Source organism: Chionomys nivalis, chromosome 11, assembly GCF_950005125.1.
Source record: "Chionomys nivalis chromosome 11, mChiNiv1.1, whole genome shotgun sequence".
NCBI lineage: Eukaryota > Metazoa > Chordata > Mammalia > Rodentia > Cricetidae > Chionomys > Chionomys nivalis.
The window spans coordinates 2,160,054-2,184,653 of record NC_080096.1 but is presented as its reverse complement, the minus strand read 5'-3'; the positions used below and the strand labels follow the sequence as shown (position 1 = coordinate 2,184,653).

The 24,600-nt window shown below is 52.0% G+C and overlaps 2 protein-coding genes across 2 annotated transcripts; one reads left to right on the top strand and one right to left on the bottom strand.

Annotated features, from left to right (window-relative positions):
• Positions 1-462: 462 nt before the first annotated feature.
• On the top strand, positions 463-12,743 carry Wrap73 (WD repeat containing, antisense to TP73). Its single transcript, XM_057785568.1, has 12 exons — positions 463-587; positions 3,541-3,693; positions 4,250-4,366; positions 6,464-6,536; positions 8,200-8,303; positions 8,846-8,932; positions 9,072-9,206; positions 9,286-9,363; positions 10,662-10,767; positions 11,502-11,627; positions 12,018-12,209; positions 12,468-12,743. Exons 1-12 carry the CDS (start codon positions 519-521, stop codon positions 12,608-12,610), a joined length of 1,383 nt encoding a protein of 460 aa, XP_057641551.1. The 5' UTR covers positions 463-518; the 3' UTR covers positions 12,611-12,743.
• A 507-nt stretch (positions 12,744-13,250) lies between these two features.
• Tprg1l (tumor protein p63 regulated 1 like) lies at positions 13,251-17,173 on the bottom strand. The gene is made up of 4 exons (XM_057784433.1): positions 16,816-17,173; positions 16,542-16,718; positions 15,293-15,446; positions 13,251-14,421 (listed from the first exon to the last, which is right to left on the bottom strand). The coding sequence occupies exons 1-4, from the start codon at positions 17,088-17,090 to the stop codon at positions 14,227-14,229; spliced, it is 801 nt and encodes a 266-aa protein (XP_057640416.1). The 5' UTR covers positions 17,091-17,173; the 3' UTR covers positions 13,251-14,226.
• Positions 17,174-24,600: the final 7,427 nt, after the last annotated feature.

Genomic DNA, 24,600 nt, shown 5'->3' with positions numbered 1-24,600 from the left:
CGTGCCGGGTTTAGGCGGTGCTGGGGACCGAAACCAGAGTTTCATTTATGCTAAACAAGCACTCTGCCATCTGAGCCGCGCCCCTAACCCCTGTAAACAGAAACTTTGTTACATACTAAAATAGGTTTATCTGCATACGACTACATACTTAAATATGTATTTACATGTAAACAAATGTTTGTTTACAAGTACAGACGCCTAGTTAAATATTGAATTTTAGATAAGGGAGTTTTTTAGTCTAAGTATGTCCCATGTAACATCTGGGAACATATTTATATTGTGACTTATCTGAAGTCAAAATTCAGCCACGAGTTCCGCGGCTTGCACACAGATCCTTTATGGCGCAAAGGCGCTAGGCGCCTTTAAGGCACGAGCTCGGACTCCCCGCCCCACAATGCCGCGCGGCCGCTCGAGGCTCCCATTGGCTCCACTTGCTTCCGCCTTCATACTTCCGGCCGCGGCCCGCGGCGGTTGCGGGCGGTACCTTAGGGCGCTGCTGGCCCTGGCTGGCCGCGGCCATGAACTTTTCGGAATCATTCAAGCTTTCGGGCCTGCTTTGCAGGTTCTCCCCGGACGGCAAGTACCTGGTGAGCCGCGGTGCGCGGGGCATTACCTGTGCGTGGGCGCGCGACCTGTGCAGGGGGCCAGAGCGGGTCGAAGGGGGACGGAAAGGGGGCCCGAGCGGGAAGAGGGGGGCGGCCAGGGGGACTCGAGCCAGACGAAGCGGGGCACCAGGCGGAGGAGTTTTGGGCCGGACGGGGGAGATCTAGGTAGATGATCAGGGTGTGGAAAGAGGGCCTGAGCCAGGCCGGGCTAGAGGGGTCTTGGCAGGGGGCCGGGGTAGGGAAGGGGCGTGTGGAGCGGGTGGCCTGGGCAGGGCAAGGATGGAGCTGGGGGTAGGTCGATATTCTGGCAGGTGGTCATGGTAGGGAGGGGGACCTGGAACAGGTGGCGCGGGTTGGGAGGATGCCAGCCTCCCGGCTCCAGTTTCCCTTTGTCAAAGTTGGGTTAGGCGATGCCAGCTCATTGTTACTTTGTCACAAACGGCGTAGTTTATGTTTACTCGCGTGTAAGCTGGTTAAATGGCGCCCTCCTTTTGGTCCGCGCTACTTCTCCTCCATGACATGCAGATGATTTAAGTAACTAGCTTTCAGTCCCAGTGTTGGATGTCAGCTGTCCATTCTATGGGTGACAGACACCCATATGACCATTGGCATTAGGAAGCCATCAGGGAAAACAAAAACAAAACTCGGCTTATAAAAACTATGGTTCTGGACCAGTAACGGTAGCTGCGCTAAGCCTATTGATCTGAGTCCCATCGCTAGGGCCCACATAATGGAAGGGCAGAATGACATGTGCAAGCTGCCTTTTAACCTCCACATAAGCCACAGCCAGTGCATGACCCTCCCCGCATACAAATGTAACCATGCTTTTTAATGCGCTTCTTTTATGCATTGATCATCTTTAGACAAGGTTTCTCTGTGCAGTCTTGGCTGCCCAGGAACTCACTCTAGTGAGGTAGGCCTCTAGAGAGCTACCTCTTCTCCCGAGTGCTAGGATTAAAGGCGTGCACCACCACTGCCTGGCTATTTTGGTTCTTAATCCACACTTGTGCTGTGTTTATCCAGGCCTTTGAGACACTGTTTAACCGCCTTATGTGTCATTCTACGAAAGTAGGGAGTGAGTGTCAGAATAGAGGTAATTTTAGAAGATTACGGTACTGCTGTGCAAGCCCGACACCTTGAGTTCTGGGACCCATGCAAGGGTGGAAGGAGAGAACTCACACAGACACGCGTGTGCGCGCACACAACACACACACACACACACAAGCATATTCTACCTTGATACATTTTACCTTTTACTGCATGCAAGCCTGACCTTGAGTTCTAGAACCCATGGAAAGGTGGAAGGAGAGAACTCACACAGCATTTCTACCTCGATACATTTTACCTTTTTCCAAGTATCTCGGCAGATTAGGGTTGTTTTCCTGAAAGTTCTTGTGAACAGCAAGGAGGTTTCATTTAGTTATCTGATGTTTGTGTTTGGCACTGCCCACTCATCAGAATGTTGTGAAACTCCTGGTAATTGTCTCTCGGGAGTCTTGCCATACTGGGCAGAGCTGGCCCATGCTTCCTGCTTCAGTGTCTTCAATGGTTCCTAAAGAATTCATTGGACCTGGTAACTCTGGAATTCACAGCTCACAAGGCTGTCCTGTGAAAGCCTAAGTCCTGTGCTAGGCCCTAGTTCTAACCTGCACTTGGCCCTTGCGCTTTTCCCACAGAAGACGAATTAGACTTCCTTTTTTTTCAGTCTGCCTGTGCACCACATGCACGTGTGTCTGTTAGTGTGCAGCTGTACATGGGGCCACGCACACAGAGGGCAGAGGACAACTGGAATATGACTGCTTGACTTCCACCTTGTTCCGTTCAAGGTCTCTTGTTCTCTGCTGCACACACCAGGCTGGCTGACCCACCCTGTCTCTGCCTCCCCTCTGACCACAGGAACACTGGCATTATAAACAAGTACACCCAGTTTTATGTGACTTCTGGGAATCCAAACTTGCATCTGAGGCGAGTGTAAGTTCTTTTAGACTATAGTGTAATATGCAAAGCTGACCTCAGACTTAGCAAGTAGCTGGCATCTCCCTAGAGCGGTAGTTACAGGTGTGTCCCATCACACCCAAGCAAAAACCCCCTTTCCTTTTCTTTCTTTTTTCTTTTTTTTCTTTTGTTTTTGGTGGTGGGGGTGGTTCAGGATAGAGTTTCCCTATGTAGCTCTGGTTGTCTTGGAACTCATTCTACAGACCAGGGTTGCTTCAAACTGAGGAGTTTGCGTGTCTCTGCCTCCCCAGTGCTGGGATTACAGGTGTGCACACCAATCTAATTTTTGAAAACAATAAATTTACTTGCACAAATCTGGGGATTCCAGTTGAATGTTTGACAGAAGTGCAGTGTGCACAATGATGAAACTGCGTGGTAGAATGTTTAAATCTCCGTATGCGCCAGCTTTCTCTTCTTTTAATTTTGGAACGAGCTATGTAATTACTGGTAGCTCTGAAACATGCCAGACCAGGAGGAAAGGAGGTGACCACTGAGGCACGGCCTCACTGTTGTAACTGGAGGATTCTCTCCCACCTGCCGTTCCTGAATAACCACTCTGAGGCTTAATATTAATTATAATTGCTTGGCCGATGGCTCAGACTTCTTAGTAGCTGGCTCTACATATAAATTAAGCCGTTTCTAATAATCTGTGTATTGCCACGTGCCCTGTGGCTTACCGGTAATGCCCTGGCATCTTACTCCTTTGGCTGCTGTTGGTGTCTTCCTGACTCCGCCGTCTTCCTCCCTCTATTCAGTTTGGCTTTTCTGCCTAACTATATTCTGCCCTGCCATAGACCAGAGCAGCTTCTTTATTAACCAATGGTAATAAAACATATTCACAGCACACAGAGGGGCACCCATATCATATTCACAGCACACAGAGGGGCACCCACCTCCTGTAGAGCAGACACTACCGAGTGCTTTCTGCCTCATTTTTCAGGCTTCCTGTGTCCAGTACCGGCTAGTGATCCGGGATGGGAAGACCCTTCAGATCCTTCAGTTGTATACATGCCTGGACCAGATCCAGCACATAGAGTGGTCAGCAGACTCCCTCTTCATCCTGTGTGCCATGTACAGACGTGGGCTTGTGCAGGTGTGTACCGGGGCAGGTGTGTGTAGGCAGGTACATGCGACATATAGGTAAGGCTCATGTATGTCCCCTGTGTGGATGGGCGCCTGCACTCACAGGGCATTGTGTAATTGGTCCGGTGCTGTTACTATAGCAGAGTTAGAATTAGGAAACTTTCCCAGGGGTGTCACTAGGAAGGAGTGGGGTTTTTTGTAATCTCTAGTTAGGTTTGAAAACAAAAATGCAAAGAAACTCTAAAGTTTTTTTCTTTAAATACCTAATGTTCTCTAATAGTTTAATTCAAATACTTTTGATGTTTAAAAAATAGAAAAGAAAAGCACTAAAATGTTGTTAGTCTCGGAGCTATGTTCTCTGGAGTGGGAGGCATTTGTGTTTAGGAAGTGCTGGAAGGCAGTGAACTGTTATCCACAAAGCCTAACTAAGTGAGGTTCTAGAATGGAGACATGAGCGGACCCTTTTAAAGGGACGCCTGAGGTGACAAGGTAGCATCCTCTCCCTTACAGAGGCTGCGGGTGGTGCAACCGTGCTCTGCAACTCTGTGTTTCTTTTATGACTCAAGGTCTGGTCACTGGAGCAGCCAGAATGGCACTGCAAAATCGACGAGGGCTCCGCAGGGCTGGTTGCTTCCTGCTGGAGTCCGGACGGCCGCCACATTCTGAATACAACTGAATTCCATGTAAGCTGGCCAAACGCGGCCCATCCTGTCCCTTGTGCCTAAAACACTCTGGGAATGTGAAAGTCTGGGTTCTGGAGTAAAATACTCTGGGATGTGGAAGTCTGGGTTCTGGAGTAATATGCAGGTCAGAGTTCTCAAACAGTATAATTTTTAAATCCTATTTTTTAAAATGTCTTTAAAAAAAGATTGATTTATTCATGCATTTTATGTATATGAGGGCTCTGTCTTCATGCACACCAGAAAGAATCTGATCCATTACAGACGGCTGTGAGCCACCATGTGGGTGCTGGGAATTGAACTCAGGATCTCTAGAAGAGCAGGCAAGTGCTCTTAACTACTAAGGCATCTCTCAAGGCCCTTTAAATCCTATTTTAGAGAAGAAAATTAGAACATTATAAAGGGTTGGCAAGATGGCTCAGGAGCTAAAGGCTTTTGCCACCAAGCCTGACCACCTGAGTTGGCTTCTACGAATGCACTTGCAGGAAGGAGAACCAATTTGTGGGAGTTGTTCTCATGACCACATGCATGCCTCCTATCCTGAAACCAACGTAAACAAAGACAAGTCTATGTCTTCTGTTACAGGCCAACTCTGTACTGGTTATGCTAACATCTTCACTGGGCATCTTAAGTGGCCTGGGCTTGTTAGGGGATCATTTGAGAGTTTTCCAGACAACTTTGATTGGCAGTCCTCATGCTTAGGGTTCTGCAGACCAGAGTCCAGCCTCCAGATCTCAGACCCTCAGTTAATGCCCCCCCCAAAAAAAGAGTACCTTTATTCATTCAGTCACACACATACTGAAATGGAGAGGAACGTTTGGACAGAGTAAAGTGTGCAGGTCGCCTTCAATGGCTTTGTTGGCTGACCACTAACTAGATCACAGGCCTTTGCCCGTGGCTCTGAAGTGACTGTTCAGCTCGGGTATGAAGGAATACCATGGCTTAGCAAGGGGCACCCTGAGGAAGCCACCTTTTTGTTATATTTTGGGACAGGGTCTCACTGGGTAGCCCTGGCTGTCCTCAGACTCTCAGAGATATGCCTGTCTTTGCCTCTTGACGACTGGGATTAAAGCTTTGTGTCACCATGCCCTACCTTATTCCTAGCTTTTAAGTTTTAGCTTTTAAAAAAATCCCTCAGACTTCATTTACCATGGCTATGTTTGGTGGTCAGGAGGTGACCCTACAGGCATCTGTTAGTAGAGTCATGCAATTCCCACGCAGGACAGTTAGATCATGGGTACCCTTCTGGAGGCAGGATATCCATGAAGGTGCTGTACAGTGCAAGGAAGCCCTGTCTCCTGTGAGACAACAAGAAGACAGCCGACTTGGGCCGTTGCCTCAGCAGTGGAAGACACACCTACACACTTCTCGGAACACCGACAGGCCTCGAGAGCCTGCTGGAGCTGCACTGCACAGTAGCCATCTTCTCGCTGTTCTGGGGGTTCCTGGGGTCTGCAGTGCCCATGTATTTATTTAAATATGCCTGTCCATTGCCCCTCCTGGCAGTCATAGCTGCTGCTGAGATCTGAGCTGTGGGGAGCCCTGGGGCTCAGTGACAGGATCCTGCTGGGCCAGTGCAGATGGAGGGGTTCACTTCCAAGGGCTCTTATCAGGATTTGAGATGGCTACCAGGCTAGGGCACTGAAGTGACATTGCGTCGTGGGGTGTGCGCGATTTCCTACGTCGTCGATGTTGCGTGTCTTCCTCAGTTATTCACCACCTCGTTTTGAGGCAGTGTCTCTCACTTGAACTTAGCTGTCCAGTTCTAGTTAAGCTAGCCCACTTGCCTGTCTCTGTCTTGCACATGCTGGGATCTTAGACACTTGGCATTTGGAGGAATGCTAAGTTTCCAAACTCCCACTGCCTCCTTGAGCTGTGAGACCTTCGCCCTGAGCGTCGCCCCAGCCCTGCGCTGTGGAGTCAGTGTCCCCTCTGACGACTGGAGACGATCAGGGCTCTCACAGCCACTCATGCAAGCATGCTAAACTAACCTTGCTGTGTGTGTACAACGTGAGTCCACCTTTATCTTCTCAGCTTCGAAAGTCTTTCTAGCGACGGGAAACATCCTAACTCCTTTCTCTCTCCCCTTCTCCCTGGCAGCTGCGAATAACCGTCTGGTCCCTGTGCACAAAATCTGTGTCTTACATCAAGTATCCCAAAGCCTGTCAGCAGGGTGAGTCTGCCAGCGCCCCTCACACACAGTCTGTCACGGAGAGCAGAAAGCAGTGGCTGCAGCAGCAGACCCCTCCCAGCCATCCTCCATGGCCATACCTTCCTCTGTGTCCTTAGATATCGCCTGGCTCTCCTCACTCTGTGCTGTTTCCTATGTCTTTGTAAGCAAGAGCTTGCATGTTATTTCCTTGACAGCAGGATGCTGTGAAGAGTTGCAGAGATTTAAGATTTATTTTTATAATCAGGTGTGTGTGTGTGTGTGGGTAATGTGAATGCAAGCATTCGTGGAGTCCAGAGAGGACATCCCAGTCCCTGGAGTTGGAGTTACAGGTGGTTGGTTGTGAGGTACCTGTCTTGGGTGCTGGGGTCCAGTTTTCTGGAAAAGCAGCGTATGTTTTTAACCCCTGAGCATCTCCAGCTCATTTCACTAGCTCTTCTGTCAGGGCATCACATACGGTCACATCTGAGCATCCCAGAGCAGGAGAAAGGGACAGGAGCCCCTCACCATTGGAGCCCTGGGCAGAGTGCATGGGATGATGGGATATGTATGCATCACTGCCCTTGATCCCAGAAACAACATACAGTAGAGGGAGCAAGACACATCGGGCATCTTACTGTCTTCTTTGTTGCCATAAGCAGTTTGCAGGTCACACTGGACTGAAGTGTACTGTAGGTTCATTCTGACTTTTGTAGTCTGAAGTGTTACCGTAGCTGAACAACAGTCTGGGTCTGGGTGGAGGTGTCCTCTAGTCCTCTGTTCTTTGAAATGTTCTTATCATTCATGAAGCAGCAACCTTGGCCTTGGGTTTTTTACACTAATACTGAATATTCATTTATTTGAAATGATAAGTTCTGGACTAGAGCACACACTGCTCTTCAAGAAGCACCCATGTCAGGGGCTCACAGCTGCCTATAGCTTCAGTTCCAGGGGATGGGACTTGTGGCCTCTGCAGGCGCTCCTGCTCTCTGTGTACAACCTATACGCTAACAGAGAATAATAAAGATAAATCAAGAAAAATCTAAAAACAATAAGAAATGCAGTACCAGACGAGAGAGCTACCTCAGGGTATAAAGTGCTTGTGCAAGCCTGCAGACATGAGTTCAGACCCCAGAGCCCACTGTGGAGCAGACACAGCCGTACAAGTCTGCAGTCCCAGCGCTCCTACATCAAGATGGGAGCTGGAGACGGAGAATTCCAGAAGCTTGCAGGCCACTTAGCCTGGCATATGCAGTTGCAAACAATCTCAACAAGGTCATTGGGGAGTACAGACGTCTAAGACTGTCTTTTAACCTTTATACACACACACACATATGCCACGACACAAGTGTGTCTGGATTCACGCATGTGCCAGACACACAAAATAGCAAGCTGGATTTTGACCACAAGTGTCTCCTGTAGTTTCTTTGTGAAACATATTAACCAGCTAGGCCCTGCATTCAGTCAGTGACATTTGTGACATATTAAAAATCAGGTACTTGGGCTCCCCCTGACTTGGAGGAGTGAGATCTCTCTGCTTGTCAGGTTCCCATGTGACAATGTCCTGCCCACCACATTTCTGGGGCTTCCCCTTTTCTTGCTTGGTTCTTTCTCTTGTCCCCTGTAAAGTCCCTGCTGTTTTGGGCATTTGTCCACGCTCTGGCTCCAGTACATTCTCTCTCCACAGGAATAACTTTCACCAGGGATGGCCGCTACCTGGCCTTGGCAGAGAGGCGAGACTGCAGGGACTATGTGAGCATCTTTGTGTGCAGTGACTGGCAGCTCCTCCGGGTAAGACAGTCCTCTCCTACTGGCGGGGGGAGGGGGAGGCGGAGAGGGGCAGAGCCAGTGTTCTGATGATCCCAGGGGCCTTTGCAGTCCCTGGTGTAGGTAGAACGAGGTTTCTGTGGCCAAAGGGCAGGAGTACTGTGTGTGTGATCCAGACCTTATGTGCACACTTGGTGCACGCCAGGCATTGGCATGAACTTTGAACCCTCATTTGTGTAAGGGAATGTCTTGCTGGGAGGAATGCTGTTGAGTTGGCCCTGGGCAAGATGTCTCAGGAGCTGTGACGTGAGCACATCGCCCTCCATGCACGCATGCCTCAAACCCATGAACAGATATCTGAGGGGGCACACTGGGAAGCTGGTTGCGGGAGGATGAGGGCATATGGGCCTTGCCCGGAATGACTGGCACTCACCAGGACGCCACGCAGCTGTCTAGTCTGTTGCTGCATGTGAAATGATGCATGTACCAAAAGCACTGGTTATCAAATAAATGCACTTATCTAAGGAAATTTTTTCAAATTGTCGTGTTTTCCTGTCGTCCGGAAGCACTTTGACACAGACACGCAGGATCTCACAGGGATCGAGTGGGCCCCGAATGGCTGTGTGCTGGCAGCGTGGGACACTTGCTTGGAGGTATAGCACATGGCCAGCAGCACATTCTTTCTCGAGAGCACGCACCTGCAGGTACCTGTGTGTGCTTTTAGTGCAGCGAGCTGCTGGGCACTGAAGCCTGCACTCGGTACCTGTGACCTGTCTACATGTCTGTCTGCAGTACAAGATTCTGCTCTACTCCTTGGATGGCCGCCTGCTCTCCGCATATTGTGCCTATGAGTGGTCCCTGGGCATCAAGTCTGTGGCCTGGAGCCCCAGCAGTCAGTTCCTGGCCATTGGGAGCTATGATGGAAAGGTGGGAAATGGCTCAGGGGATAGGCCACCTCCCTGAGCTGTCTGCAGCCTGCATGTCATCCTCATGGTTCCTTCCCCAGGTGCGCCTCCTTAATCATGTGACCTGGAAGATGATCACCGAGTTTGGGCATCCTGCAACCATTAATAATCCCAAGACAGTAAGTCCGCATGAATCTTGACTTGAGCATGGTGGTGTCTCTGGTGCTGTGAGCTGCTCTTGACTTCCTCGGTTACTGTGATGTCGTCTTTCCTGTCCCTGCGCCCTCACACCCTCTTTTGTCAAGGGCATGTCTAGTCCAGGCTCTGTGGACTGTGCCTCTGTCCTAAGCCAGATGCTGCATTCATCCGTGCTCTGTCCTTTGCTGGTCCCTGGTGTTAGCAGAGGGGACTGGGGAGTCTTGAACACCTGCCGTCCTGCCAGGCACTGTGCAGACAAGCAGGGAAGGGCCAAGAGAGTTGTTCTGTGCAGACCTTGGGGAGCAAGGGGCAGCTCAGGTCCGGGAACCAGGAAGGCATGTTCTATAGCTCCATAATGTTGAGTCGCGCTGTCTTCTCTCAGTCCGCAGCAAGGACAGACTTCTCCTTGTAGAGGTCACCCATCCACTGAGGTGCTAGACCTGAGGAGGACAAGGAAGGGGCAGGGCTGCAGGCCAGAACCTGGAGGAAGGAAGAGCTGGGCAGAGGTGAGGCTTTGGCTTAGCATGTGCTCTTCCAGTAGCAGTGGTTGGCCTTGGCTGAGGTCAGGTGAGGGACGGCAGGGTGCAAGGCTGGCCCTGCAGGCCGCCAAAGCTTGCCTGTGGTTCATGCGTCTAGGTCTCTGTGTGTGCTGTGGTTTCTCTACCGGGACTGGTGTATAAATCAGCTCTGTCACTGGGACAGGATCAATTTAAAGGAAAAGGGGCTTCAGTCCGTGGACCTTTTGCCTTCTTACTCTGGGCTTGTGTCAAGGCAGCACACTGTGGTAAGGAGCAGATGGCAGGGCAAAGCTAATCTTACAGTGGTCAGGAGAGAGGAAGGACAGGCGAGGTCCCAATACCGGCTTTGAAGACACACCTCCAGTGACCTGCCTTATCCCCCATACACTGTTTAACGTTGCTGGCAGCCGAGCCCCAGCTCATGGGCTTTAAGACCCACACTAGCAGCGAGTCTGTTGTGCCTGGCTGTTTGCTGCTCCCACAGGCTTGCTGCTCACTGTCCTCTGGCCTGGCACCCACACAAGCCACTTCTGCATGGCTGTGACATTGTTTACCATGACACAGCCATGTAGTCAGGGCCCATCTCTACAGAACAGCCTGGTCAGCAGGACTGAGGTGGCAGCTGAGCTGTCCTTCACTGCAAGGGGTCTGACTGGTGCTCTTCTTCCCAGTAACCGTGATGTCTGGCACTTAAGTTGGCCACCTTCCCGAGTCCCTGGTTCTTGTCACAAACTGGTTAGTGGTCAAATCATGTTTTTCAGGTTGTGTATAAAGAAGCTGAGAAGATCCCACAGCTGGGGCTGGGCCACCTGTCCTTCCCACCACCCCGAGCAATGGCTGGTGGCCTCTCTACCTCAGAGAGCAAATGTAAGCAGCAGAGGGAGAAAGCCTGTGCTTTGTCTCAGATGAGAATCCTCTTCCATGTGAATCTCAGGTGGGGTGGGGGAAATCTCAGCTGGGGTCTCAAGCTCCCTGCAGCATAGACCAGTGCTCTCCTGTGAAGCTCACCTTTCCCACACTGCCCTGCAGTCCGTGTGCCCTCATCCCACCTGTCACAGTAGCTTAACAGTCCTGGCCGTCGACAGTTCTCTGATGGACCTCAGAGGGATTTGGGAGGAGAGAGAACAGGAGCAGACATGTACTTGGTAGCTTAGCCTTTTCACTTCTTGCCCTGCAGGGAAATGGGCAGGGACCTGCATGCAGGCTTGGAGGGTTGAGGGCAGCCAGGCTTGAGAGGTGCTGCTCGTCTTGGTTGGTGCTTAGATAACATCTTCTGCCAGGTGATAATCTTCCTTCACCTCCCAGCTGGAAAAGGGCGGCCGCCTGTGCAGATGCTGGTGATGGGTAGACCGGCCAGATGTTCAAGCAGCTGGGACTAGCTCAGAAAGCAGACCTGATCATGTTTATACCCTTCCTGTGGGCTCCAGACTGCATAGGCCTGTCCCCACTTGGGGCCCTTTCAGCAGCGGAATAGAACGGTTGTCCCCTGGGGAACTTGTGAGCAGGCCTCTTCCCACAGCAGATCTCTTGCATACTCGCTGGCCTGCTTTCCTTTCCCCCCTTTAACCAGCACCTCGCATGTCCTCCCTGCTGTGTTCCAGATGAGATCACCTCTGGGCCAGTTGCCTTGCAGACTCTGAAGCCGGTAGCTGACAGAGCGAACCCTAGGATGGGAGTAGGGATGCTGGCTTTCAGTTCTGACAGCTACTTCCTGGCAACAAGAAACGGTCAGTGTCATACTCCTGGACAGGGTCAGCTGCTCCCTGCACCCCTTGACGCCCAGAGCAGAAATGAATGAGAAGCAGCTCAGGAGGGCAGCTGTGCGCTCTTCTCCCTGTGGAAGGTCTGCACAGCAGCTCCTAGCTAGTCAGCCCACGCCCTGGCTGACCGCCTACTCCCTCCAGCATTGGCCTCTGTGGCTCTGGGTTTGTTTGCATAGTTTCACAATTACAAATGTAAAAACCACAGGGAAAAAGGAGGGATTTATAGCCTTTGGGGGTCTTTTTTGTTTTGTTTCGGGTGTTAGTCCCTGAGAAAGAAACCTAGTACATCCTTTGAGCCAGGTTTGCTCGAAAGAGGGCCGGCACTGACATGGTGCCCTATCTGTTTCCTTGCAGACAATGTCCCCAATGCTGTCTGGGTCTGGGACATTCAGAAGCTGAAGCTGTTTGTGGTACTGGAGCATTTGTCTCCAGTGCGCTCATTTCAGTGGGACCCACAGCAGCCAAGGCTGGCCATCTGTACAGGCGGGAGCAAGGTGTACCTGTGGTCCCCCGCAGGCTGTGTGTCCGTGCAGGTACCTGGGGAAGGTGAGCATATCCCAGCCAACGGACACGGTGGCTCGTGGACACGGTGGCTCGTGCGTAGCAGTGGCATGCCCCCCACCCCCACAGCTTTTAGCAAACTTGCAGGACCTTGCCCAGTGTGTAACCTGACACGGGACCTGCTGCCCAAGCTTTATAGGCTTTGGCTGCATCAGTCTGGGCTCGCCAGGATCCTCACTTAATCCGTAGGATGCCCTCTCTGGTCCTGGTCTCTGCTCTGACCCTGACCACCTGTCTCTCTAGGTGACTTCCCAGTGCTTGGACTGTGCTGGCACTTGAATGGGGATTCCTTGGCCCTCCTTAGCAAGGACCACTTCTGTCTCTGTTTTCTGGAGACCAAGGAGGGGTTTGGCGCAGCCTGTGGACAACGGGATGGCCATGCCTAGGACCTGAGTGGAAACCGAGGCGATGGGCCCTGCTGCTTTCAACACAAGCAACAGCTGTGCAGGCTCCTGATGGGACGGTATACCCAGTTTTCTGTAGTGACGTGTTCTGTAAATATGTATAAACTGTAATATAAAATAGGTATTTGCTAATCCATGGGACAAGGGTGGTCATTGCCCTCAAGGCCTTAGGTCATAGGTTCAAGGTCTATCTTAGGAGGATGAAGAATCCTGAGGTAACAACACTTAGCTGCCTTATGTCTCTTTATATTCCAAGCTGTTTCCAGAGTGCTCTTGACCAAGGGTGACTACTGTCGATCTGTGCAGCCCCTCTGCAGCAGGGTGTCCTAAGGGGTGCTATGAGGCCAGCACCCGTGCCTCCCCCAGCAGTTCTGCCTGGCTGAGTGGAAGCACTTAGCCCACCCAGCATAGCTCCACATCTCTAGCAAATGACCTGAAAGCAGCCAGACCAAAATGTTGGGATATCTGAACCAGGACTCTAACCTGGACTGTGAACTTGCCCATCTGAACTTTTTTTGTAAAGAGGACTATGGGGAGGGTCCACAGCCAGCCAGCAGGTTCAGTCCCTCAGTCCTCAAGACAATCTTTAGTTGGTGCACCTGTTTTCTGACAGTAACTTCAAAAAGGAGCGACTTCATTTGGTTTTCAGCATCTTTACTACAAGACCAAAAGCAGAGGACAAAGACCAGATGCATCTGAGGTCATTCTGGTCACATCCATGGTTAACTTAAAGCTGCAGCAGAGGTATCGAATGACAGGCCAGCATCTACAGTGTACTGACAGGTGCTAGAGCCACAGGGGAAACCGTGTGTGGCTGGCGTGGTGAAGCTCAGCAAAGCTCGGTGGGGCTGATGGCATCTGGGGCCAGGGGGATGCAGGCTGGTCTGCTTATTATAAACATGCACTTTTTAAACCAAACCACTCAGTCCCTTTTAAACAGAGACAGGATGATAAAAACCCACCACCATGACTTCCAGAAGGGCCTGGATTATGTCATGAGACTGACTGTCCCTGGGCCTAGGAAAACTGCTGTATTAACACAAGTTGGATTAGTTTGCAAAGTGTGACTTCAGGTCAAACATATTCACGGAAGAGCAGTTTCGCTAGGAGTGGCCAGGCAGGCTGTCTTTCTTGTAACTGGTCTGCTGACTGCTATTGTATTTAGCTTTTAAAAAACGGGCTGAATTTCAAAATACAAAACTTGAAGGGCAGTGGGGGGGGGGCAAGGGGGTAATGCAAGTGCATCAGCAGTGCAGGCACGGGTCACTCTGCTCCGCCCAGTGTCCAACAGTTTGTGTTCAGCAGAAGTGGGCGGGCACATTCTGCTCAGCATGCTGGAGAGGCAGAGCAGGAAGAACAAGCCCAGCAGGGACACTGGAGAAAACATTTATGTGGAGTTATGGAAGGAACACGGTGGCATAGGGACAGCCAGTATTTCTGCCTTCATATATCATGTTGCCAAGGTGTCCAATATCCAACTAAATATATATATATAATTCGCTTGACTATTCTAATCAGGCACCTAAAGGGACCATGCCTGTGTTCTCTCCAACCGCAGTGGGTAGCTTGAGGTGGCACACTGCGTCCCTCCACGAAGACTAGAAGCCTATCTTGCCCCTGGTCATGGAGTAACCCAGCTTGGCTTCATTGTTAATGAAGGACATGAGCCCCACGTAGGTCTCGATGAGGAGTGGACGCTCCAGCACCAGCACGCTATTCGCCTGTCCTGGCAGTGGGCTTTCCTTCTGGGCTTTCTTGACAGCTTGGATCAGGAGAGCCTTGAAGCTTTCCAACTGTAAAGAGAGAAGAAACATGGAGCCTTAACCTCAAGGCAGACAACAGTACTCCACTACATGGGAAACGAGGATTCTGAGAAGTCATCAGGTCAAGTGCTAAGGGCTGGGTCACCAGGTGACTCATCTGTCCAAACGTCACTCAGCTCTAGATAGTACCGCTCCGTGAGGAGACTCAGCACACACCCTGAGGTGATACGAAGGACACTGAGTATGTGACCTCCGACAGCACCATCACCACACACGTTGCACACTGGCGTGCTGTGCACTCGAGACCATCACCACACACACTGCACACTGGCGTGCTGTGCACTCGAGACCATCACCACACACGCTGCACATTGGCGTGCTGTGCACTCAGCACCATACCACACACGCTGCACACTGGTGTGCTGTGCACTCAGCACCATCACCACACATGCTGCACACTGGGGCGTGCTGTGCACTCAGCACCATCACCACACACGCTGCACACTGGCGTGCTGTGCACTCAGCACCATCACCACACACACTGCAACTGGTGTGCTGTGCACTCCATCACGGATGGAGAAATTCATGAGGACTATGACATCATCCAGTGACAGGACTTTCTCAGCCCTATCATAACCTGTCTGGAATGCATGTACACAATGCATGATATGCTACACGTGTGTCCTTTTGAAGGAGCTAAGGGCTCCCTCAGCACCTCCCGAGTACCCGCCTGCACCAGCGGCAGCACCTGCAGAACCTCACCAGGACTGCAACTCGCCCCCTCTAGACTGAGCATCCTGCAGCGGGATGGGTGTCTCCCTGTGTTCCAAGGCCCCACTATCAGGACCTGCACTTCATGTGCTCACACTCACTGCTGGCCCCGGGCCTTGGATCTGCTTACATGGCACAGAGACGCAGTCTTCTCGTCCATGCCAGCCATCGGGTGTTCTATGAAGGTAGCATAGGGCATATTTGTGGACCAGGGGTTCCATCTGTTGATGAAAGAAGGGCGGCTCTGCTTGTCCCACTGAATGCGAACCCCAAAGCCTTCTCGCCTGATGGAAGAGGGGAAGAGAGCCTTGCTTACCACTGGAGTCCAATGCTGCAGCCAGCTGCTATCAGGGAAGGCAGGGACAGCTGGGGCACAGTGTAGCAATGGTCTCCGCTAGCCACTGCAAGCACTTTCTGTTCATGTCTTGGTGATGCTAAGACTCATCTTTACAGCCAGTGAAACCGGCATACAGTTCAGCCTGGCCAAATTATGGATGTTTTCGTTCCTTAATGTGTTACTGAATAATGCTCGCAGCCATTAGCTTCCTGGATTCCCTATTCAAATTGCCATAGACTGGGCTCAGATGTATGGGCCTCTTTTTCAGTTTTTCAAGACAGGGTGTCTCGGTGTAGCCCTGGCTGTACTGGAACTTACTTTGTAGACCAGGCTGGTCTCAGATTTATAGAGATCTGCCTGCCTCTGCCTCCTGGGTCCTGGAATTAAAGGTGTGTGCCACCACCACCCAGCAGGTATGGGCCTCTTAAGCTTCACAATACTTCTTTTATAGCAAGCTCACCAGCTCTTGAAAACTAGCTGTTAGGTGTTTTCTAAGGTATCCGATTTTTTTTTTTTTTTTTTTTTTTTGGTTTTTCGAGACAGGGTTTCTCTGTAGCTTTGGTTCCTGTCCTGGAACTAGCTCTTGTAGACCAGGCTGGCCTCAAACTCTCAGAGATCCGCCTGCCTCTGCCTCCCGAGTGCTGGGATTTAAGGCGTGCGCCACCACCACCCGGCTTGTATCCGATTTTTACTAAGTTCAACCAACGAATCAATCAGCCAATCTGCTTTTCTTTTAAACAGGAACCAGAAAAAGACTGAACAGATACCCTGTGCTCCCATCCTGCTGGAGGTAAAATGCCCGGTCTGGGGAGTGTTCAGTACTTAACCTAGCTTTTAACAGTGGGCTAGGATTCCACAAATCCTAACTGGTAACCGGTTTTTAGTGCCGGCAGCCCTTTTAAGGTGGCACTGGGCCACCCTCAAGTCGGTTTCTATTTTAAGGTCCTTTTCACTGATCCTTCAAGATGAGGCCTTTAGCTCGCAAGAACAGAACTTACAGGGTTCGCAGGGGCCCTGCGGTGTAGTGCGCTGGTGCACCTACTTGTTGAGCGACTTCGGAGGGAACTGGAACTCTCCACAGGAGATGGTGTCCACCGCGCTGAGCGCCACCCTGACCACCTGCTGGCACTGAAGGCTGATGAAGTCATACTTGCAGATGAGCAGTGACTGATCGGTGACCAGCACCAGCCTCTCCTTCTCGTTGTTCCAGTGGTCCACCCTGGAGGGGAGAGGGACCGCCTGTCACCAGGGCCCCCGCCCGCTGCCCACCCGGCGGCCGAGAGGCGAGGCTCCCACGCGCACTCGCGCAGGCTTACTCGGTCAGCAGCCACACCCCCTGGATCTCGCCGTCCTCCACGGGTCGCACGACGGCGCGGATCTCCTCCACCGCCTGCTCGATGGTGCCGGGCCGGAACACGAAGTACTCCTTGACGCGGGCGCGGCGTGTCGGGTCGTGGACGCTCAGCGGCCACAGCGTCTGGCGCAGCGGCGTGCTCGTCCCCGGCCGGCCCGCTCCCGCATCCTCGCCGGCCGCCAGCAGCGCCGTGGGGCTTGTGCCCGCCGAGTCCACCGTGTCCCGCAACTGCAGCATCGCGCCGCCGCCACCCGCCGGCCCCACCGACGCGGCCGCCGCCCCGGCGTCCGTCCGACCGCGCCCCGCCCTCGCCCGCCCCGCGATTGGCTCGCTCCCCGGCCGTCTCCTGCGATTGGCTGCAGCGCGCTGCCGTTCAGAATCACTGAGGCCCCGGGCCGGAAGCAGCCGCCAAGCGCGGAGCCACTTCCTGTTTACTCGGCAGGAAAAGGTGTAGGTTGCCGGGATACTCCTGGCTGAGGACCAGGAAAGGGAAGGCTCGGTCCTGCTCGCGCGGAGGGCGGGGTGGCGCGAGGGACGTCGGCTCTACGCCCTTCACCTTTTCCAAGGTCACGGTGCGTGCAGTTCGGCGCGTGGCGCTCCAGGGATGTTTGCATCTTGGTGGTTGCGGATGCTTCGGTGTGGACGCCTCGGATGTAGGCGTCTCAGGGTGAGCTGCTTGCCTTGTGTGCACTCACCTCAGGTGTGTGGTATATCGGATGGGCACCTGGGGGATGTTGGTACCTAAGGTGTGGACATGGATACCAGGGTCACCTTGGGTGTGTGGTTTTCTAGGGTCTGTGCACAATGGTAGTTGGGTGTGTGTGGGGCATCTGTTCACATTGGGCATGATGCCCATAGGTGAGTTACCGAATCGCAGACTATGTGAGGGATTTGGGAAAAAAAAGTTGGATGACTCTTGGGCCTCGCAGCTCCTCCCCGAAAGATGAATCCTCCTTAGCTCTCTTCATCCAGCCCAGCCGGTTCACAGCGGGATAATGGCTCCCTTTGGGTGGATGGTGTATGTAATCGCTTCATAATCGGCATGTCGCCGGGGCACTCCATTTGTCCAGATGCGCGACACAAGCCTGGGCTCAGCTATCCTTCCAAGAACCTAACTGACCCCCCATGTCACCCTGCATCGCACCGTCCTCACAGGCTGTGCATCCACAACAGTTTAACCTTCACCCAAGTGGTCAATTCTGACATCCCCGTCTCTGTCACGTTCCCTCTTACTCCCTCCTCGCCCCCAAAGCCTTTTACCTCCTATATCCTGTGTTCACCTGGTTCCGGACACCCTCCTGAGAGAGACTTCAGTCCACCAGGGCTCTGGTTTTTTTGCCTTGTTTGTGTTGTTATAGCCCTGTTTGCACCTGTCAGTCTGCTCCGTGTCTGTCGGTGTGCACAGGCGAACATGGAAGCTGTACTTGGTAGGGAGGTTTGTGGATCGAGCCCCTTGCATGACTGGCACTTTGGGCTCTCTAACCATGGCAGAGTTCCACCTACTGTTGTACATGCTAGACTTGGGAGAAGGGTTTGGAGTCATCCTGTAAGAGCCAGCAGCCTTGGGACATCAGACCTGTCTCTGGAAAGTCCCCGCGCTGGAACTTAATTGGGGACCACACAACATTCCTCTGTAGTTACTCACTACTACGTATCAACCCTGGCAGTAACAAGAGGTGCTGCAACACTTTAGTGCTAAGATTGCACAGCGTGGGAAGTGTGGCTGAGAACTGCTTCTCCTGTAGACTGCCCCCCATGTGTGTGTGTGTGTGCACGCACACACACACACAAACACACACACCTATGCTCTCACTATAGGCCCAGTCTTCCTCTGTCGACCAGTACCCCAGAGCAGCTCTGCGATTGCTTGGGCAGCCTAAGTTAGTGGGGCTATGGCCACTGCCAGCTTCCTGCTCCTGTCTCCCATCAGGTTCTGTGTCCTTGTTTCAGTGTCCTTGTCTCAGTGGGGCCATCGTGTCTCCTGTGGCTGCTGGGAGCGCTGAGTGAGCCAGCCCTGTGTTGCTGTATCTTCAGAGATGTGCTCTCCCCAGAGAGGGCACCTGCGACCGAGCAGAATAGCACTTCTACACAAGGGTAACTGAGCATACTGACCGTACTGGGCTCAGCTATGGGAGCAGAGATGAGGGGTTACTTGTAGGAATGTAGATGACCCCCCAAACAGCTGCATCACCAAAAGACGGCCCCAGCATGGGTGATGCCCTCCCACTCCACCCCGGTTCACCCTTGGTGAACTGTAGCACCTCCATCGATGAATGCAGCTGGGACAGAATTACAACAGAGGGGGCCCCCGAAAGCTGTGGCCAGAATCTAAGGAGAGACTCTTACAACCTTCTCCCACCTCTCTGTGTGGGATGCTCAGCAGGCTGGTCCTTGAGTGTCCCTTTGTACACCCGGGCTATTCTGCTCCTGCCCACTCTACGCTCTTAACTGAGCCTCTGCTAGGGACCAGCAAGGTTCCAGTCGGCTTCCCTCGCTCCAGGTTTCACGGGGCAGGGGCTGCCACGTAGCAGTTCCCTCTAGAATCTGGAGGGAAGATCATTAACACTCCAAAGTCCCTGAAAGTGACCAGTGCAGAGCCTTGGCCCTCGCAGGGTTACATAAGCAGTAGGAACCGCTGAAGGAGACTCCTGTCCGTTCAGCTACCTACAAGCCACTCGGTGCCAGCTTTAGGAATTGTCACCCATGCTAGGATCGGCTTTCAGTGATGCAGCTGCCTGTGAATTGTCCATGTTCTGACTCCTCACCCATAGCCCTCTAACCCCAATAAACCCACTGGTTCACCAAGTTGAAGCTTGGTAGAATCCTTACCAAGGTCTGCCGGCAGGTCTTGTCATACCAACACAGGACTAGCTAGAACTTTGACCCTTCCAAACCAGTACCCATGCTCTGGGGCCACCCCAGCCCTGTGCCTTGGGCTCCTGGATGGTGGGGGAGGTGAGAACCAAGTACCCCTGCCTCCTGTGCTTCCACCTACAGTGAGCACTGTTCTTCAATGTCATAAACCAGGGAGGAGCTGCACTGGGGCAGCAGCTGTGTGTCCTACCCAAGGCCCAGAGAGTGGCAGCCTTTGTCCCAAGCTCACACATCAGCAGCGGAGGGCAGAAAGTGAACCACAGTGTGAGAATGTTCTGCCAGGGCCAGAGCTTTGGGGACCAAGGCTGTGGGATTAAGGTTAGCGGGCCCTGGCCAAGTTTGAAGGGAAGGGGCCAGCCCCTGAACTCCTTCCTGCTAGAGAGACAACAGGATGTGGATACTCGGGACATCCTGACCCATGCCTAAGACTGGTGGGAAAATGGCCCCTTCTGCTTGGGACAAAGTGTGGAGCAACTAGGTTGGGTGCAGAGAAACAGGAATGGGGAGCATTCAGAGCCCCTGCCTTATGGGTTCTCGGAGGAGCTAGAGGCTTGGTAAATATGGTTTAGAACAGCAGGGAGTAAGGGGTGGGCATACTGATTAGGGACAGTGCGGAGGTGTGTGTGTCCACGTTTGTTTTGGGGCCATGGTGGGTGCACTGGGGTACAGCAGTAGCCCTAAAGGAGCATCTGCCAGGAATACTTCCCCATCTGTAGAAACAGGCCAGACTGGCACAGTATGTGGGTGTTGGCAGAAACCACCAGGCCCTTGTACCAGAGAGGAAGAACTCTTAGGAAGAAAGCCATGTAAGGTGTCTGTGAGGTCCGGCTCCCACAGGGTGGTCAACAGTGTGCTTGGGTTGGTGGAGCTAATGGTCAGCTAAGACAGTATGGTCCAAAAGTCCTCTAGCAGTCACCAAGACATAGGTTAGATTCAGGAGTGAATGACAGCCTAAGATGGCTTTAGCTCCAGACCTGTAGTCGTCAGGGCTCATCAGTCAGCCTGCAAGACCTTTTATAGTGCGGCTTCTTCAGAGAATCTAGTTCACAGTGCTGAGGTCCCTGGGACACTGGGAGGAGCAGCCGTGATGACATAGATTCCCACACGGGCTCCTGTCTGTGGATATGGGGTATGAGCTGGGCATCCATAAAGCTGAGAACCGGCAGAGGAGGGGCAGAGGGTTAAGTGCACATAAGACAATTGTAGCGCACAACGCCTGCCTGCGCTCTATGTGTTACCATACAGTTCTCGAGCTTCGGGCAAGGGGTGGAGATTGAAACACACAAATACACACAGACAGACAGAGACACGAACCTCTAGTCACTGGTAAGAAGCCCTTTATTCAATAGCACCACAGAGGCTTATATACCCAACAAGTCAGGTGGGCTAACAGGTGAAAACCTTATCCTCTGGTCCTCAAGGCAACACGTGCTCGTGAAGCAGAGCTGGTAAACAACTTTGACACAGCTTTCAGTAACTCAAATCAGAAGGGAAGTAAAGATCTCTAGCAGGGGGGCTGGAGAGATGGCTCAGCGATTAAGAGCATTGCCTGTTCTTCCAAAGGTCCTGAGTTCAAATCCCAGCAACCACATGGTGGGTCACAACTATCTGTAATGAGGTCTGGTGCCCTCTTCTGGCCTGCAGACAGAATATTGTATACATAATAAATAAATACATATTTTTTAAAAAAATCTCTAGCAGGGAAGAGCAGCTGGAGGCCAGGACTGCAAATGGTTCCAACAGACAATAAGCACATTCCGTGGTATGCACACATCCAGGTTAAAGGTAAAGCATCACAGCCCATTTTCAGTGTGAGGCCATCGAAGAATCACAGCTAAGCAGGTGTTCTGCACCTGTTCCCAGCAGAGGGCACGAGCAGCTGGAGCCTGCTTGTCTAGGCATATCTTAAGGTTGAAAAACCAGACTATCTGTCACGACAAAGGCCATGTATCAGAAAAGGGGAGGATGCGGAATGGGGTAGGGGAGACAGCAACACTCTGCACCAGCCTGTGGGGGAAAAGGGCAGGAGGACTCTTCAGATTGGGAACTGTGAAAACCATGATTTCACAATGTGACTGTGCACACTGACAGCTGGCTTCTGCAGACATGAAAATAAACCTGTCTCACTTTGACTACCAAGTCTCCGGCATTCTTGCTATGAGTAAGGACCATTGTATCTCACGTGGGGCTGCCAGGACAGACCATGGACTGGCTTGTTGGAAGCAACAGAAGCACACAGTGAGGTTCCTGAGACCAGACGACCAGAACCACAGTATGTGTGTGCAGGGGGGGGGGTTGCAGGTAGGGGGCTCCTCTGACACCCGAGGAAACATGTCTTCCATTGCCCTTCCAGCTTCCTGTGCTTCTAGCCACTCTGGGTGTCCCTCAGCCTGTGGCTGCGTCTCCCTGTTGGCTCATTTGTAAGGGTTCCTGACCGATTGGTGCAGGCCCACCCTAACAGCCTCCTCTTTACCTGGTCATCATTGAAGACTCTGTCTTCCAAAGATGATCAGTCACCGATACTTGTTGGGATTTGAACGTATCTTTAGAAGGTACAAAATTCATCTGGTAACGGTGGATTCATCCAGGTGCAAGTGGTGAGCATTGCATTTAGATGACCCCCACGTGGGCACACAGGTCAGGGGCAGGGACCAGGGGGCAATGATCAAGACTAGGAGACTGGTTTGGGGCTCCAGCGCTTAGGTTGGCCCTGAGGCACAGTTCCTAAAGTGGTCAGCAGATGGCGCAACGACCTACACTCAGCCTTCCCGGGGAGGCCCCGGCTTCAAAGTTTGGCAGACTTGAGGTGTTTTTGGTTTTCGAAGACAGGATTTCTCTGTAGCTTTGGAGCCTGTCTTGGAACTCGTTCTGTAGACCAGGCTGGCCTCGAACTCCCAGAGATCCGCCTGCCTCTGCCTCCTGCCACCACTGCCCAGCTCATTTTGGTTTTTCTCTCACAGCAGGTTTAGAGCTTTAGAAATGGGTGTGAGAATAAGTGAACCACAGGCTTCTAAATGAGTTGTTTGGCATTGGGGTGGGGGGGCACCAGGCGTAAGCTTTGCCCTCTAGAGAATATCCCTGGCTGTTTCTGGCTTTTGCCAATTTTTTTGGTTATCCCTGATGATGTCATCTGCAGAAATAGGGAACTGTGGTCAGCATGCTGCATGTGAGTACCCAAAGGTACCTTGGGCGTTTGTTTCCTTTTGTTTTTTGAGCAAGGGTCTTACCATGTTGCACAGACTAGCCACAAACTCAGGGTCTTTCTGTCTCAACCTCCATCGTGAAGTACTGGGGTCACAGACAGGTGCCACCGTGTCTGGCTGTGGAGACAACCTCTGATGTCACCTGTTAGAAGAAGTCGCCATGAAAACCCAGTCGAGACATGAGCTTATTTTCTCAGGGTGGTGGCCTTTGGCTCAGGAGCCGATGTCTCTGGAGCTGCAGGGGATTCTCTCTCTTCCAGCTCCTGCAATATGCATCCGGCTGCAGAGCAGGGCTGCAGAGCAGGGCGGCCAGCATGGTTCTGGGAAAGGAGGGAGCGGTTTGCTTTGGAAATTAGCACTGTGGTTTGAGCCCTCTCCCGCCCTACATTATTTTTCCTCCAGCCAAAGACAATTTTAATTGTTTCCAGCAGAGAAGGAGACAATAACAATGAAAAGTATTGTCTCCTCAGGGCACAGCACTGCGGGCCTTTAATCGGAGTAGCTGGTAGGGGCAGGCAGGGCTCTGTGAGTTCAAGGCCAGCCTGGCCTATGTAAGGGAGTGCCAGGGCAGCCAAGGCTAGTGAGAATTTTTTTTAAAAAGCCCATTTTAGACTAACAAGAGAAGGTTATTTTCTAGGTAGATAAAAGGAGCCACAGACACGACTCCTGTCTGTCTGTGATGGACACTGCTAAGGACTTCCAAAGTCTAACCCTGAGTGTCACCACACTGCTAAGTGGGAGGCATGGTGACAGGGTGGGCTGAGGAAGGGAAAATTGGAGATCTTAGGACGAGTGCTGTGGCAGTGGGCTCGGGCCTGGGTGTGAATGCTGCACACTCCTGAGAGCTCCTGGTAAATACATATATATGTAGGCCAGGTGTGGTGGCACACGCCTTTAGTCTTAGCACTCAGGAGGCAGAGGCAGGTGGATCTCTTATAGTTCAAGGCCAGCCTGGTCTACAAAGAGAGTTCTAGGATAGCCAGGGCTACAGAGAAACCCCGTCTCAAACAAAACCAAATGTGTGTGTGTGTGTTTACTGTTTTGCCTAAATGTATATCTGTGTACCACATGTGTGAATGGTGTCCACAGGGGCTCAGAAGAGGACATGGGATCCCTTGGAACTGGAGTTACAGAGAGTTGTGCGTGCCTGGCCATGTGGGTGCTGGGAATCGAACCCAGGTCCTCTGGAAGAGCATTAAGCTCTCTTAACTATTGACCTATCTCTCTACCACCAGAAGTTCAAGGATTCTTACAGGTAAATCCAATCTGTACCCCATGAACGGACTGAGCAGACCCTGAAGTGGAAGGTGACATGGGGCTAGTTTCAATAAGGCTAAACCTGAGTGGGCCACCAGGCTGCTGAAGCCAGCAAGTGGTCGTTCAATAGTGCAATGTCCACAAGGGGGCGCTGTGTCAATAGTCCAGTTACTGTGGAAATCCTGATAATTCTTAAATTAACACATTTAAGGCAATTACAGATAAATTCCAATGCAATTTGACAGGAACTGGACAGATTAACCCCCAAACTAATTTGGAAGGATGACCAAGAATTACCATTATATAGAAGGACGACCAAGTTCTTATAGTGCCAACAAGATGGCTCAGCAGGTAAGGTGACTGTTGAAAATCTGATGAACCTGAGTTTGACCCCTGTGACACAGGTCAGAAAC